Source organism: Aquarana catesbeiana, linkage group LG04, assembly GCF_042186555.1.
Source record: "Aquarana catesbeiana isolate 2022-GZ linkage group LG04, ASM4218655v1, whole genome shotgun sequence".
NCBI classification, from domain to species: domain Eukaryota; kingdom Metazoa; phylum Chordata; class Amphibia; order Anura; family Ranidae; genus Aquarana; species Aquarana catesbeiana.
The window spans coordinates 165,918,788-165,935,466 of record NC_133327.1 but is presented as its reverse complement, the minus strand read 5'-3'; the positions used below and the strand labels follow the sequence as shown (position 1 = coordinate 165,935,466).

The following is a 16,679-nucleotide window of genomic DNA, read 5'->3' as shown; positions in this document are numbered from 1 at the left end:
TGTTATCTTCTTACTGACAGGCAGGCTTGTCTTGTTACAGAATTTTAAAGAAAATTACTGATGTTCTTTTGATCCTATTAGTACCACAGTCAGGCAGCTAGACTATTTACAGTTAGTGCAGTGCGTCCTGCTCACAGTGTTCTGCTAAACCTACAAGTTAGTGGGGTGCGTGCTGCTCACAGTGTTCAGCAAAACCTACAAGTTAGTGGGGTGTGTCCACCTCACAGTGTTCAGCTAAACCTACAAGCTAGTGGGGTGCGTCCTGCTCACAGTGTTCAGCTAGATCCGTTCCTGTTATCTTCTTACTGACAGGCAGGCTTGTCTTGTTACAGTATTTTAAAGAAAATTGCTGGTGTTCTTTTGATTCTATTAGTACCACAGTCAGGCAGCTAGACTATTTACAGTTAGTGCAGTGCGTCCTGCTCACAGTGTTCTGCTAAACCTACAAGTTAGTGGGGTGCGTGCTGCTCACAGTGTTCAGCAAAACCTACAAGTTAGTGGGGTGCGTCCACCTCACAGTGTTCAGCTAAACCTACAAGCTAGTGGGGTGCGTCCTGCTCACAGTGTTCAGCTAGATCCGTTCCTGTTATCTTCTTACTGACAGGCAGGCTTGTCTTGTTACAGTATTTTAAAGAAAATTGCTGGTGTTCTTTTGATCCTATTAGTACCACAGTCAGGCAGCTAGACTATTTACAGTTAGTGCAGTGCGTCCTGCTCACAGTGTTCTGCTAAACCTACAAGTTAGTGGGGTGCGTCCTGCTCACAGTGTTCAGCTAAACCTACAAGTTAGTGGGGTGCGTCCACCTCACAGTGTTCAGCTAAACCTACAAGCTAGTGGGGTGCGTCCTGCTCACAGTGTTCAGCTAGATCCGTTCCTGTTATCTTCTTACTGACAGGCAGGCTTGTCTTGTTACAGTATTTTAAAGAAAATTACTGATGTTCTTTTGATCCTATTAGTACCACAGTCAGGCAGCTAGACTATTTACAGTTAGTGCAGTGCGTCCTGCTCACAGTGTTCTGCTAAACCTACAAGTTAGTGGGGTGCGTTCTGCTCACAGTGTTCAGCTAAACCTACAAGTTAGTGGGGTGCGTCCACCTCACAGTGTTCAGCTAAACCTACAAGCTAGTGGGGTGCGTCCTGCTCACAGTGTTCAGCTAGATCCGTTTCTGTTATCTTCTTACTGACAGGCAGGCTTGTCTTGTTACAGTAAATACAGCTACCTGAAGAAAATTGCTGGTGTTCTTTTGATCCTATTAGTACCACAGTCAGGCAGCTAGACTATTTACAGTTAGTGCAGTGCGTCCTGCTCACAGTGTTCTGCTAAACCTACAAGTTAGGGTGGTGCGCGCTGCTCACAGTGTTCAGCAAAACCTACAAGTTAGTGGGGTGCGTCCACCTCACAGTGTTCAGCTAAACCTACAAGCTAGTGGGGTGCGTCCTGCTCACAGTGTTCAGCTAGATCCGTTCCTGTTATCTTCTTACTGACAGGCAGGCTTGTCTTGTTACAGTATTTTAAAGAAAATTGCTGGTGTTCTTTTGATCCTATTAGTACCACAGTCAGGCAGCTAGACTATTTACAGTTAGTGCAGTGCGTCCTGCTCACAGTGTTCTGCTAAACCTACAAGTTAGTGGGGTGCGTCCTGCTCACAGTGTTCAGCTAAACCTACAAGTTAGTGGGGTGCGTCCACCTCACAGTGTTCAGCTAAACCTACAAGCTAGTGGGGTGCGTCCTGCTCACAGTGTTCAGCTAGATCCGTTCCTGTTATCTTCTTACTGACAGGCAGGCTTGTCTTGTTACAGAATTTTAAAGAAAATTACTGATGTTCTTTTGATCCTATTAGTACCACAGTCAGGCAGCTAGACTATTTACAGTTAGTGCAGTGCGTCCTGCTCACAGTGTTCTGCTAATTCTACAAGTTAGTGGGGTGCGTGCTGCTCACAGTGTTCAGCAAAACCTACAAGTTAGTGGGGTGCGTCCACCTCACAGTGTTCAGCTAAACCTACAAGCTAGTGGGGTGCGTCCTGCTCACAGTGTTCAGCTAGATCCGTTCCTGTTATCTTCTTACTGACAGGCAGGCTTGTCTTGTTACAGTATTTTAAAGAAAATTGCTGGTGTTCTTTTGATTCTATTAGTACCACAGTCAGGCAGCTAGACTATTTACAGTTAGTGCAGTGCGTCCTGCTCACAGTGTTCTGCTAAACCTACAAGTTAGTGGGGTGCGTGCTGCTCACAGTGTTCAGCAAAACCTACAAGTTAGTGGGGTGCGTCCACCTCACAGTGTTCAGCTAAACCTACAAGCTAGTGGGGTGCGTCCTGCTCACAGTGTTCAGCTAGATCCGTTCCTGTTATCTTCTTACTGACAGGCAGGCTTGTCTTGTTACAGTATTTTAAAGAAAATTGCTGGTGTTCTTTTGATCCTATTAGTACCACAGTCAGGCAGCTAGACTATTTACAGTTAGTGCAGTGCGTCCTGCTCACAGTGTTCTGCTAAACCTACAAGTTAGTGGGGTGCGTCCTGCTCACAGTGTTCAGCTAAACCTACAAGTTAGTGGGGTGCGTCCACCTCACAGTGTTCAGCTAAACCTACAAGCTAGTGGGGTGCGTCCTGCTCACAGTGTTCAGCTAGATCCGTTCCTGTTATCTTCTTACTGACAGGCAGGCTTGTCTTGTTACAGTATTTTAAAGAAAATTACTGATGTTCTTTTGATCCTATTAGTACCACAGTCAGGCAGCTAGACTATTTACAGTTAGTGCAGTGCGTCCTGCTCACAGTGTTCTGCTAAACCTACAAGTTAGTGGGGTGCGTCCTGCTCACAGTGTTCAGCTAAACCTACAAGTTAGTGGGGTGCGTCCACCTCACAGTGTTCAGCTAAACCTACAAGCTAGTGGGGTGCGTCCTGCTCACAGTGTTCAGCTAGATCCGTTTCTGTTATCTTCTTACTGACAGGCAGGCTTGTCTTGTTACAGTAAATACAGCTACCTGAAGAAAATTGCTGGTGTTCTTTTGATCCTATTAGTACCACAGTCAGGCAGCTAGACTATTTACAGTTAATGCAGTGCGTCCTGCTCACAGTGTTCTGCTAAACCTACAAGTTAGTGGGGTGCGTCCACCTCACAGTGTTCAGCTAAACCTACAAGCTAGTGGGGTGCGTCCTGCTCACAGTGTTCAGCTAGATCCGTTCCTGTTATCTTCTTACTGACAGGCAGGCTTGTCTTGTTACAGTATTTTAAAGAAAATTGCTGGTGTTCTTTTGATCCTATTAGTACTACAGTCAGGCAGCTAGACTATTTACAGTTAGTGCAGTGCGTCTTGCTCACAGTGTTCTGCTAAACCTACAAGTTAGTGGGGTGCGTCTTGCTCACAGTGTTCAGCTAAAGCTACCTGTAGAAGGTTGGTGGTGTTCTCATACTACAGGCAGGCAGTTGATTTTGCTAGCTACAGTATCAGTACATATATATATATATATATATATATATATATATATATATATATATATATATCCCAGCTTAGTGCAGCTACAGGCCATTAGTATGTCTGGAAGGCCAAGAAGGAGAGGCAGACAGTCACAAGCCAATAAGAGAGGGCAAGCAGGCTCTGTGTCTAGTGCTGGTCGTGGAGACGGTGCATCCTCATCAGCACGTGGCCATGGGACACGCTTGGCCTTTTTTTCGGCAGCTGGCCATGTTGAGCCGCAACATGCGGAAGACTTGGTCGAGTGGATGACCAAGCCGTCCTCATCCTCCTCATCCTCTCTCACCCATGCCCAGGGTGCTTTGTCTGGCAAAGCAGCGGCCTCTTCCCTCAGCTCAATGTCATCAGTGACTCCTTCCCTAGCCCCACCATGTCCTCCTGAGGAGTCCCTCGAACTGTTTGACCACAGTGTTGGGTACATGCTCCAGGAGGATGCCCAGCGTTTGGAAGGCTCTGATGATGATACTGAGCTCGATGAAGGCAGTAACACAAGCACGGACAGAGGGGGTGCCCAAGAAGGACAGCAATCTGGCAGTCATGCTCCCCCTGCTGCAGCATACTGCCAGGTTTGCTCCAGTGATGAGGAGGGAGGGGATGATGAGGTCACTGACTCAACGTGGGTGCCTGATAGGAGAGAGGAGGAGGAGGAGGAGGCGGCACATCACCAACGAGGCAGGATGCCCTCCAGGGGCCAGCCTAAGGGCAGCACATTGACTGCATCACACCCCAAAGCTCCACATGTGCAGGGCGCTGCAGTCTCTGCGCGTTATTCAAAAAGTTCTTTGGTGTGGGCCTTTTTTGAGACGAGTGCATCAGATCGCACCGCTGCTATTTGCAACATATGTCTCAAGCGTATCTCGCGTGGCCAAAACATCTCCCGCTTGGGTACCACATGCTTGACCAGACATATGTTGACCTGCCATGCAGTTCGTTGGCAAGCGTATCTAAAAGACCCACACCAAAGAACAAAGAGGACCTCTGCTTGCTCCTCATCAGCTGAGATTTCCAACCCCACTAGACCTTCAGTCCTCTCTGAGACCTGCACTGAGAGGAATGAAGGTGTAGAATTAGGTGTGTCACAGCCACGTACTTGTGGGCAATCTGATTTTGGTACACCGACGTCAGATTGTACCAGGCAAATTTCCCTGCCCCAGCTGCTGCACCGCCGAAAGAAGTTTGCTCCCAGCCATCCACATGCCCAGCGGTTGAATGCTAGCTTGGCAAAATTGCTAGCACTTCAACTGCTGCCTTTTCAGTTGGTAGACTCTGCCCCCTTCCGTGAGTTTGTGGAATGTGCAGTTCCTCAGTGGCAGGTACCCAAACGCCACTTTTTCTCACGGAAGGCGATTCCGGCTCTCTACCAGCATGTGGAAGGCAATGTCCATGCCTCGCTGGACAGGGCGGTCAGCGGTAAGGTGCATATTACTCATGGTCCAGCAGGCATGGACAGGGACGTTACCTAAGTTTCACGGCGCATTGGGTGACTCTGCTGGCAGCTGGGAAGGATGCAGGACAAGGTGCAGTAGTGTTGGAGTTTGTTCCGCCACCACGCCTCCAAAATGCTAATGATTGTGACACACCTCTCTCCTCCACCCCCTCCTCTTCTTCTTCCTCCATGGCCTCTTCCTCGGAACCAGCGGTGCTCCGTAGTCGTTCAAGGGGCTACGCAAGTACGCAGGCCAAAAGATGCCATGCGGTGCTTGAGCTGGTGTGCTTGGGGGACAGGAGCCACACTGGGGCAGAGGTTCTGTCAGCTCTGCAGGGGCAGGTTCAGAGGTGGTTGACGCCACGCCAACTTAAGGCAGGAATGGTGGTTTGCGACAATGGCACCAACCTCCTCTCTGCCCTCCGACAGGGACAAATGACCCATGTGCCCTGTTTGGCTCACGTCCTTAACTTGGTGGTGCAGCGGTTCTTGGGCAGGTACCCGGGCTTACAGGATGTCCTGAGGCAGGCCAGGAAAGTCTGTGTGCATTTCCGCCGGTCATATAATGCCAGTGCTCGGCTGACGGACCTCCAAAAGGAGTTTAACCTGCCCAAGAACCGCCTAATCTGTGACATGCCCACCAGGTGGAACTCAACGTTGGCCATGCTGCAGCGGCTGCACACGCAGCAGAGGGCCATCAATGAGTACCTGTGCGACTATGGCACCAGGACAGGGTCAGGGGAGCTTGTTTTTTTTTCCCCACGCCAGTGGGCCATGATCAGGGATGCATGCACTGTCCTGTCACCATTTGAGGAGGCCACAAGGATGGTGAGCAGTGACAGTGCATGCATCAGTGACACTGTCCCCCTTGTCCACCTGTTGGAGCACACGCTGCGTGGAATAATGGACAGGGCACTTGAGGCAGAACAGAGGCAGGAAGAGGAGGACTTCCTTAGCTCTCAAGGCCCCCTTTATCCAGACAGTGTTCCTGCGTGCCCGCCGATCACACAGGAAGAGGACGAGGAGGAAGAGGAGGAGGAGGAGGAGGAAGATTGTGTCAGTATGGAGGTGGAGCCTGGCACTCAGCATCAGCAGCAGTCTTTAAGGGATCAGTCCCAAGAAACACATGGACTTGTACGTGGCTGGGAGGAGGTGGCTGCGGACCATGTCGTCCTTAGTGACCCAGAGGACTCCGGACCCAATGCCTCAGCAAACCTACGCTGCATGGCCTCCCTGATCCTGCAAAGCCTGCGTAAGGATCCTCGTATTCGTGGTATCAAGGAGAAGGACCAATACTGGCTGGCAACCCTCCTTGATCCACGTTACAAGGGTAAGGTTGCGGACCTTATCTTGCCATCGCAGAGGGAGCAGAGGATGAAACATCTTCGGGAGGCCTTGCAGAAAGGTCTGTGCAACGCGTTCCCAGAGACTGGGAGGTTACAAACTCCTGTTTCTGGACAACGTGTTGCTGAGGCTTCGGTCAGTCAAAGAAGGAGCGGTGGAGAAGGTGGCCGTCTGACCGATGCGTTCAGACAATTTTTTGGTCCGCAGCCCCAAGGTATGATCGGTTCCAGCAACCATCGCCAGCGTCTGTTTTACATGGTGCAGGAATACCTAGGGGCAAGATCAGACTTGGACACCTTTCCCACCGAAAATCCTCTGGGTTACTGGGTCTTGAGGATGGATCACTGGCCAGAGCTTGCACAGTATGCAATTGAGCTACTGGCCTGTCCTGCATCCAGCGTTCTTTCGGAACGCACATTCAGTGCTGCTGGAGGCGTGGTAACCGATCACAGGGTGCGTCTGTCCACTGACTCGGTCGATCGACTGACCTTCATAAAAATGAATGAGTCTTGGATCACCACCAGCTACCAAGCACCTGATGCTGATGTAACTGAATAATTTTTTTTGAAATCTCAGATCCCTTCAAAGACTGCCTATGCTGATGCTGAGTGACTATTCCTGAGTAATTATCCTCTTCCTCCTCAATCATCACGCTGATAGCTTGTAAGAGCATTTTTGGTTCTGGGCGCCACCACCAGTGCCTAAGGCACAATTTTTCAGCCCCTGTTTAACAGGGGCGTGTAATTACGATTTTTGATGTAATACTTTGCAGCAGGGCTCGTTCCTGCATTCCAACTAGAGTGTCTGTGAGGGGTTGCAGTGTTGTGGCACCAGCACCAGTGCCTAAGGCCCAATTTTTCAGCCCTTGTTTAACAGGGGCGTGTAATTACAATTTTTGATGCAATACTTTGCAGCAGGGCTCGTTCCTGCATTCCAACTAGAGTGTCTGTGAGGGGTTGCAGTGTTGTGGCACCAGCACCAGTGCCTAAGGCCTAATTTTTCAGCTCCTGTTCAACAGGGGCATGTAATTACAATTCTTGATCTAATATTTCACAGCAGAGCCCTGTGAGGGCTTACAGTGTTGTGGCCACAGCAACACCTAAGGCCCAAATTTCTGCTGAGTATATAGGGCAGGACCCTACTTTCAAACAACTAACTTACAAACGACTCCTACTTGCAAACGGAAGGAGACAACAGGAAGTGAGAATAAATCTACCTCTAGGAAGGGAAATTCTCTCCTGTAAGAGTTAATATGGGAAAAACATTTCTCCTTTCCACTGATGCTTTCCAATCCATTGGGACAAAAAGTGAGGTGAAATCTTCTGAAGAGGAGGAAAGACAGCAAAACAAATGTCACAGGGGTGATAACCCTTCCCTATGTTTTCCAAAAAGCTTAAAAAAGATTTTTTGGCTGGAGCTAAACACGTTAAAAATGTACCCGTTCAAAATTACAAAGAGATTCTACTTAACAACAAACCTACAGCCTGTATACTGCTGTTCAGAGTATATAGGGCCTGGTGGCCCCACACCTTTCCTTATTTTAATTTGGGTGCGGGGTTCCCCTTAATATCCATACAAGACCCAAAGGGCCTGGTAATGGACTGGGGGGTACCCATGCCGTTTGTCTCACTGATTTTCATCCATATTGCCAGGACCCGACATTACATTAAACCCGCAAGCAGTTTTAAATGAGATTTTTTCCTTTAAAAATGACATTTGGTGCAGGGACTGTTCTAAACACGGGAAACACGCGTCACTTTACAGGCATACTATAGACACCCCTCAGGTACGATATTTAAAGGAATATTTCACTTTTTTTTTTTTTTTTTTTTACTTTAAGCATCATTAAAATCACTGCTCCTGAAAAAACGGCCGTTTTTAAAAGTTTTTTTTTGCATTGATACATGTCCCCTGGGGTAGGACCCGGGTCCCCAAACCCTTTTTAGGACAATACCATGCAAATTAGCCTTTAAAATGAGCACTTTTGATTTCGAACGTTCGAGTCCCATAGACATCAATGGGGTTCTAACGTTCGTGCGAACTATCGGTCCGTTCGCAGGTTCTGGTGCGAACCGAACCGGGGGGGTGTTCGGCTCATCCCTAGTGGGGAGGAGAAGAAGGTAAAATCTTTTTCCTTGGGGTGTAGCGTGCGCCACGTGTCATGGAGTAGTAGGTTATGAAATTGTTGCTTGATCGACTTTAGGGCCCTGTAGGAAAGGCAAGATGTCCCATTTGAAGTATCAATGGAGGGGGATAGGGAAACGTTAAGGTCGCCGCCCACGATGAGGGTTCCTGATTGGAAGCTGGAAAGTTGCTGTAGAGTATTACAGAAGAAGGTTACCTGGCCAGTATTAGGAGCGTAAATATTTGCAATGGTGAGAGGTATTTGGTTCAGGGTGCCTTTGATAAAAAGAAAACGTCCCATTGGGTCTGTTTGTACTTCTGATACTTGGAGTGGGCAATTTTTGGAGATGAGTATGGTGACACCTTTCGATTTAGCTTCCGAGTTGGAAGAATGGAAGGCTGTGGGGAAGTAGTGATTTTTAAGTTTAGGGATAGAGTCCGACCGGAAGTGGGTCTCCTGTATGAGTGCGATGTGGGTGTGGGCTTGTTGTAGAGAATGGAGAAGTTTGGATCGCTTTTCCGGAACGTTAAGGCCCCGGATGTTTATGGAGTATAGTTTGAGCGAGTGTAACTGTTGTGAAGTTGTGTCTGTAGGAAAGTTGTCGTCCTGTGTGCCCGCCATAGGTGGAGGGAGGGGGTAAGAAGAGGGTAGCAAGGGGGAAGGGGAGAAATCCGGGAAGCTGAGGGTGTATGTGAGTCAGGTGTGCGCGTACCCGGAAAGTATCCGAAGAGGTGTGGAAGTACTTATCCAACAACCTCGTGGGTAGCAATCGGTGTGGAACGGAACACGTGCAGGGAGAGAGTCCCGATGGGTGGGACAACACCCCTAACCGAGTCCGTATGGGGGTTGGCCGAAAACCCTGGCAGTGAGGGACTAAATGAGGGTAACGTTCAGTGAACGTGATGTGAGTCGCCACCACGGGATGGTTGGTAGTGTGAGAAGGGTAGGTATACCTAATGGATCATCCATAGTGGGTGGGTCATCAACCCAATGGATAGGGCAGTAACAAGGCAGTGCTCCGGTAGTGGTGTGGCAGTGAGAGGTGACCCTAGCTATGGGTAATGTATAGGCTAGCAGTGGGGAGGTTTACGTGTCAGCCATGCTCCCCATCCATGGGAGAGGGCGCCAAACTGACCCCTCCTCACCCCCCACACCCACCTCGTGTTCCGTGAAAGGCAGGGAAGGGTGGCGGCGTCAGTCAAAAATTAAGCTCTGCAACCTTAAAAAACACCTAATAGGGAGATTTGTTTAGCCTTGGTAAGGTGACTTGTGTGTATCAGCGCATACTTTAACTATCTTAACAGCATAATTAACCTCTAACAACTATTACTTTACACTGAGCTGCTAGGAAAATAAACTGGTGCAGGTCAGCTATGTAGCCAACAGTCCGCTGTGCTGAAAAGGAAGATATAAAGTAAAAACGGAGAACCAAAAGATAAAACTCGTACTTAGAATCTTGCCTTAATGGCTGTGATATTACCGGAACATTGTAGGCGTGAGTCCGTAAATAACTTGACGGCGATGTAAGTGGGCGTCTGTCTTGGTGTACCAGCCGGTCGGTTCCTTTGAGGATGATGCATCTGGAGCCTAAGGTAGGACAGGCGGTCAGAGTGGGAGTTTTGAGTTCAGCAGGGCACTCAGTGTTGTTGAATGAAGAGGAGCAGCTCTTGTCCCTTCGGGTGGGAGTGTAATGCTGGCGTCTGTGTGGTCGAGAGATCCGAGTGTATCCGCCGCAGGAGGCTCGGTTTAGGAGATTCCGCGAGTGTTGCCGGGCGGCGTCCGAGGTCGCTCAGACTTGTGGGGATTGTAGTGCCAGGTTGGGAGTAGTTCAGTATTATGCCCTGAGGCTGTAACCAGGGAGTTCTGAGCGATGAAGTGGGCAGCAAACTGAATGCTGATCTGCAAACAGACAGAAAGGCCTGACAGTGAGCACGGGTGCCTTGTGGAGATCTTGTGACCCAGCGTACATGTACGGATGTGATTGGAAATACAACATACAGCCATTAGTGTCCTCACATCTGTAGTGATGTATGGGAGACAAAAATTGGGTCCCGGAACAAAAGGTCTTCAGCAAAGGCACTGAACAAAACTCAACAAAAATAAAAATAAACGTGTAACAGAGAGGGAGAATCCCTGCGCCCAGATGTTAGCAGTCCCTGCGCCTCCTTCTGGATCGTGGGGAGGTGATGATGTAGTCAGCTCCAGGACCGCTCCGATAGTTGGGCTGGTTCCTATGGGTGGAGGGTGAGCGTCTTCTGCGGTGTCTGGACTCTTGAGCATCCATAGGTTCATCTCTAGGCTGATCAGGGTGTGATGGGACCATGCGAAAGGCGGCATACCAATTAGGCACTGGCACTGTGGCGATTCCAAGTGTGGCGCAGAAATGAGGCAGATCCTCTGGTACTTTGAGTAGTGCTGTGTGGCCGTTATTGGAAGCCGAGAGGCAGAAGGGAAACTTCCATTTGTAGAGAATACGTTTCTCCCTTAAGACATCCAGGAGTGGCCTCAGGTCTCTTCTATGTTGTAGTGTGATCCCAGAAAGGTCTTGGTATATTTGGATATGTGCACCCGCGTGTATAATCTGCTGACTGCCCCTGGCTTGTTTTAGGACGTCCTCTTAATTTGTAGTCCACTATGCAGCATATTATGTCCCGTGAGGGGTCTGTCTCCCATCCCTTGGGGCGCAGTGCGCGATGTATTCTCTCCATTTGAATGAGGGTTTGCGGGGGTTGGTGGAGAAGGCCGTTGAAAAGGCTCACTACCTCTCGAGAGACCTGCTCCCCCTCAATGGCCTCCGGGAGGCCTCTGACACGGAGATTATGCCTCCGACCCCTGTTGTCGCTGCATATCGCGCATCTGCATTGTGTGGGAGTCAATGCGCTCAGTGACTGTGTGAATGGCGGTGTCGTGGCGTTCAGTCACTGTCTCCACTCTCAGGACTCGCTCGTTCAAGGCGCGAAAATCCAGCCGCAGCTCCGCGATGGCGGCGGATAAAGTGTCCTTAATGTCGTCAGCAATCAATCTTAGATCCTGGATGTTGAGCTGAGGCTGGGGGATGAGTACTATCCCGTCTCCCTCAGCATTGGCGCGGTTCTGACTAGAGTCAGATGTGTTCGAGTTGGTTAGTGGCAGTGGCTGTGTTCCAGAGTGTGGTGTGCCGTGAGGGACAGGCGCCATATTGCCTCTTCCGGCTCTGAACATCTCCGGTATATGGCGGCTTTGTGACCCGGTTAGATCCCTGGGGGACCTCGAGCGGGAGGCAGAGGAGGATCGGGAAGCAGTGCCCATTGTCCAAGGGTAGTTTAGTGTGAGAATACCTCCCGGCTTCTTAGAGTTTCTCCCGTGGTGGACGGAGCTCTGGGTTTAGACGTCCGTCTCCATGCCAGGTCAGGCCACGCCCTGACAGGGGGTTAAGTTATATACATTATCATTATGGGTTATTGATGCACACCAGCCATCATTGGTGTTTGATGCATGAGTTTTCCCTTTTTAATTATGGTTTACTACAGACTGCTTTTGTGACTTGACTTCCGTTTCCGACATAGTCGCACATATTGACTTTATGTTGGAATTATATCTCCACTTCCGGTCACTCAAATGTTTGCGTTCCAGGCCTTGGATCGGCGAGCCTCCACTTCCTGCTTCCTATGATACGCTGCGCCTGAGCGGCCTTTACGTCATTCCGCACCAGATGGATAATGTGGTTATCATGTGACCATCGTCCTACGAGGAGGACGTAGGAGCGCTGATTGGAGGATAAAAGCGAGGTTTGGCTCCTGTCCAGCCTTGAGGGTACATGATCACTCAAATGTATGCGTTCCAGGTTTTGGATCGGTGAGCCTCCACTTCTTGCCTCCTATGACACGCTGCGCCGGAGCGGCCTTTACGTCATCCCGCATAAGATGGATCACGTGGTTATCATGTGACCATCGCCCTACAAGGAGGACGTAGGAGCGTTGATTGGAGGATAAGAGTGAGGCTTGGCTCCTGTCCAGCCTGAGGGGGACACGATTGGCTTTTCAATTGTCACATGAGCGCAGATTGTCTGTGACGTTGCCGAACCTGGAAGTCATGCCACACGTTACTGCTAACAGCTGTTTTACATGATTATCTATTATTTTTATATAAAGCGCAGTGGATGGAGGGCAGATTCATACCCCAGCAGAAGTCTTAGAGGATGAAACACGTCGGGTTCTTTTGTTTTACCCTCACCATCACTCACTGCGCTATTCATTTTATTTTGAGCCGTATTTTTACTGCCCAGGTTTTACATATTATTTTACTTATTGGATATAATCTTTTGTAATTCTTATACCAATAAAATTAACAACGCTTTAAATGGATTCACACTATGTGGAGGTTTTTCTGCTTTTCTCTTCGCTTTATCGCATGGATGATCGTTGATGGGGTGGTTTTCAGCCGAGGATTGAAGTGGGCTTTAAACATATCCCAGTCCGGTTCAACTCCCCCAGGGATACATCATTCGGGGACTTCGGTCGTTCCCTCAAAGCCAAGTCCACCGATAGGATCCTGGTCGGAATAACCCTACGGTCTGCTCCATCACACCATTTGACGGTACAAGCCTTTCTGACTCACCGCCCACAGCCAGTGAGTCCACCCTTTCTGGTAAGGGCATTTTATGCTTTTTTGTTTTAATACCTACCATCATGCTGAGAGAAGAACTCATCTACACACAGAGATGCTTCTAACAGTCTCCCTCTAACATATATGAGGACTGGAGCACCCACCGTGTCGCATAGACACCATGATCATCCTACTCGATAGTGATGGACACTAATATCCCACATGTCTATTTGGTTGAGTTCACCCATGGGCTATGCCATGTTATCACTTTGATGGACATCTAATATTGAGTTTATTCACAGTATATTTATGTGTGTTTTTTTTCATTATATATATACATTGAGATTTTAGTTTTGAGATATTTGTCATTTGGGTCACTCCCATCACATCAGACACACTGGATCACAGTTACTCTTCAGATTTTTTGTACTTGCTCTCACCTTGTACCATTTATTGATTTTGTTTTACTTCTGAAGAGATACCCCTTCATCACTGGTGTAATCATCACTTATTTAGGACTTTGATCCCCCTTTTTTAGACACCATTATTATTTTTCCTTACCACTTTCTTTCTAATGCTATACTAGCGCCACACTTTATTGTTCCATTTCCACACATCACACAATTTATCTTCTCCTGCTGACACATGTGATATATGTATGTTTCTAAACTTTTGATAATGTCAGCTGTGACTTTTGATCTTTGCTTGTATTATTGGTATGTTAGATTCCGTATTTCAATTCTGTGGAATAGTTACTAGACTTCTTGTAAGTACATACCTGAAGTGATGACTGTTAAACATGAATGTTTTACTCCATTTATGTTGGGTTATATAACCTTTATGGGGTCATAACTTACTAGTTTCATAGTTTTTGCTGGTTATCTCTAATGAAATGATTTTATATATCTTATTTTTAAACAATCCTAATTTCCTATTTTTGTATAATCGATGTGTTGTCTTTGTGTTTTTGTATTTTTGGTCTGTTTTTATTTTTATTTTTCACCATTTTCATTTCTTTTCTAATTTTTCATCTATTACTTTATTGGTGATTAATTTGATAATTTATTAGTATTTTTCTATTCTACTAGTCATAAAATGTTTTTAATCCCAATGTCAGTGTCTTCTTTATTAGCTGGTCTCCTAATTCAGGCATGTTTTTCAGGTGTATTTCTAGCTAGTGACATACCTTTAAATAGCCAGAACAGAGATCAGTTTGGTGTTGTGAACAAGTGCGGGATATCCGTGTGAAATGCGTCAACTATCTATACCCTGCATATATGTCTGGCATGCGGCAATAAAGGACTTCTTTTTCAAACATCTGTTGTGTCTGGTGTGCAAACGATTTCTTAAGACCCCACAGTTGCTGGTGAGCAGTCTCTAGGACCGTAAACCGTCAATAGTATTATAACACATCTATCTAAGGTTCAGCGCTCCCAACATCACAAAAATTATTCCACTCTCCAGCAGGCTTCCAGCACATTCAGCGAAGGGTGTCTGGAAGCCTCTTTCCTAAGGCTCTCCAGCCGATGGTTGCACTGTGCCATAATTAAATACAATGCAGGACTAGTAGTCCTGTGTTGTACATGAGGATGGCAAGGGCCCACCCATAACTAGTTGGAGAGAAGAGTGCTGGCTACCCAGGAAGCAATGAATAAAGTATATATTGCAGGATATTCCTCTAACCCTAGACTCAATGAGCAGTTTACCCATGCAGTGCAAGTTTATTGTTTTTACTAAAATCCATCAGTTCAGCTTTAGTTTAATTATGTATTTAATTATGCTTAAATTCATTCTCATCCTTAATGTCTAAACCTATTGTTAAATCAAGATATGTAAATAACCAAATGATAACCATTGCATAACATATAACTTCTATTATCAATAACTTTCAGTGAGTCAGCAACATATTTTGTCCAAAATGACAACAGAATTGGAGGATGTTATATGAAAGCCTTGTATAGGGAATTCACAGACTCAACCTTCACTAAGGAAAAACCGAGATCTAAAAAGGAAATACATCTTGGAATGTTGGGTAATTGGTGATTTTACTACACTTTTCTTACAGAAATACAAAGAGGTATAAAATAGATGCTTGGTGTATAAAATATCTTGTCATTGATTGGATTATGTCCCATAAAAGCCTCTAAGATTTAGGCTCCATGCACACTGGGCTTAAAAAACATCTGTTCTCTTGGCAGTAAAAAAACGCTCATATAGAGCATTTTTTGTACAAAGTTTAGGAGGGTTTTACATTTTTTTCTGCCAGTAAGCTCCAATCAGAAACTTAAACCAAAAGGGTTTTTTTCTGCCTCCAAATGTTGAGCTCAAAATATGCCTCTAATGTACATGGACATATAGGATAACATTGAGCTGCTTCTACAGGCAGAACACAAAATTCCTGTAGAAGCAACATTTTTTAAGCCAATATGCATGTAGCCTAAAAATACAGAGGCTATTTTAATTTTAGGCAATTGGAGACAGAACACTTTTAATTGTAGTTACCTCATTTGCAGGTAACTACAACTAATGGTTACAATTTCAGCAGCATAAAAATTAGAACTGTTTTTGTAGTTTCGCCCGTCCACACTATACAAAAGAATCTGTTTCAGGACTTCGAAATATATCCAGGTAGTTTAGGAGGCTCTGAGATACTAATACCATACTTTAAAAAAAATGTCTCACAAACTTAAAAATTTGCAGGTAAAAAAAAATATATAAATAGTGTAAATGCTTACTTGCAGTGCTTTTCCATCCACAAATAATTTTTTGCTCACTTGCAATGTGTCTTTGAACTTGCTAGAAAATTCGCATTTTTTTCTTTGAAGGAAGTGAAAAAAAAATGGATCTACTGACAGGATCATCATTTGAAATGATTATTTTAATGGGAAAACTCCGAAAAATAAAGCTGCTGTGTTAATAAAAGTAACAGAAGGCATCAGACATATCATTTTTGGCTTTTGCCATATTTCTACTTAAATATTTTGAGAAAGTCTGTCACCTAGCAAGCTATCGTTCTCTTTTTAGAGACTAAGGATCAAATGCATAAAAATGCAACTTTTCTTTCCTTTCAGTGTGTGTTGTCAGGATCAGAAGAAAAAACAGACATCCACCACAGTTCTATAAACTTAAAAGTCTGCTTTATTTGTCAGCTTCAGTTTAAACATCAGGTATAGCTTCTTATCAAGGCAATAGACAGGCCATCATGCACACAGGACGTTTATTTAACTCTTCTAGAAGCCAGAAGCTTTTTGCAGAAAAAATGCCTTATGTTTGTAAAAGTGTCTAAAGGGTCTAATCAGACCACAGGACATGGTTCCAGCAATCCATGTCCTTAGTCTGCTTGTCTTCAGCAAACTGTTTGCAGCCTTTCTTGTGCATCATTTTTAGAAGAGGCTTCCTTCTGGGATGACAGAGATGCAGACCAATTTGATGCAGTGTGCGGTGTATGATCTGAGAACTGACAAGCAGACCCCCCACCCCTTCAACCTCTGCAGCAATGCTGACAGCACTCATACATCTACAGTATTTCCCAAAGACAACCTCTGGATATGACGCTGAGCATGTACACTCAACTTCTTTAGTAGACCATGGCGAGGCCTGTTCTGAGTGGAACCTGTCCTGTTAAACCACTGTATGGTCTTGGCCACCGTGCTGCAGCTCAGTTTCAGGGTCCTGGCAATCTTCTTATAGCCTAGGCTATCTTTATGTAGAGCAACAATTCTTTTT

At 46.4% G+C, this 16,679-nt stretch overlaps 1 protein-coding gene across 1 annotated transcript in view; it reads left to right on the top strand.

The window, feature by feature from the left end:
• LOC141139611 (ceruloplasmin-like) overlaps positions 1-16,679 on the top strand; it is a 281,017-nt gene that overhangs the window by 127,086 nt on the left and 137,252 nt on the right. The window contains exon 7 of the mRNA XM_073625912.1: positions 14,846-14,985. Within this exon, the coding sequence (XP_073482013.1) occupies positions 14,846-14,985 (140 nt within the window). The remainder of the gene's footprint in view (positions 1-14,845; positions 14,986-16,679) is intronic.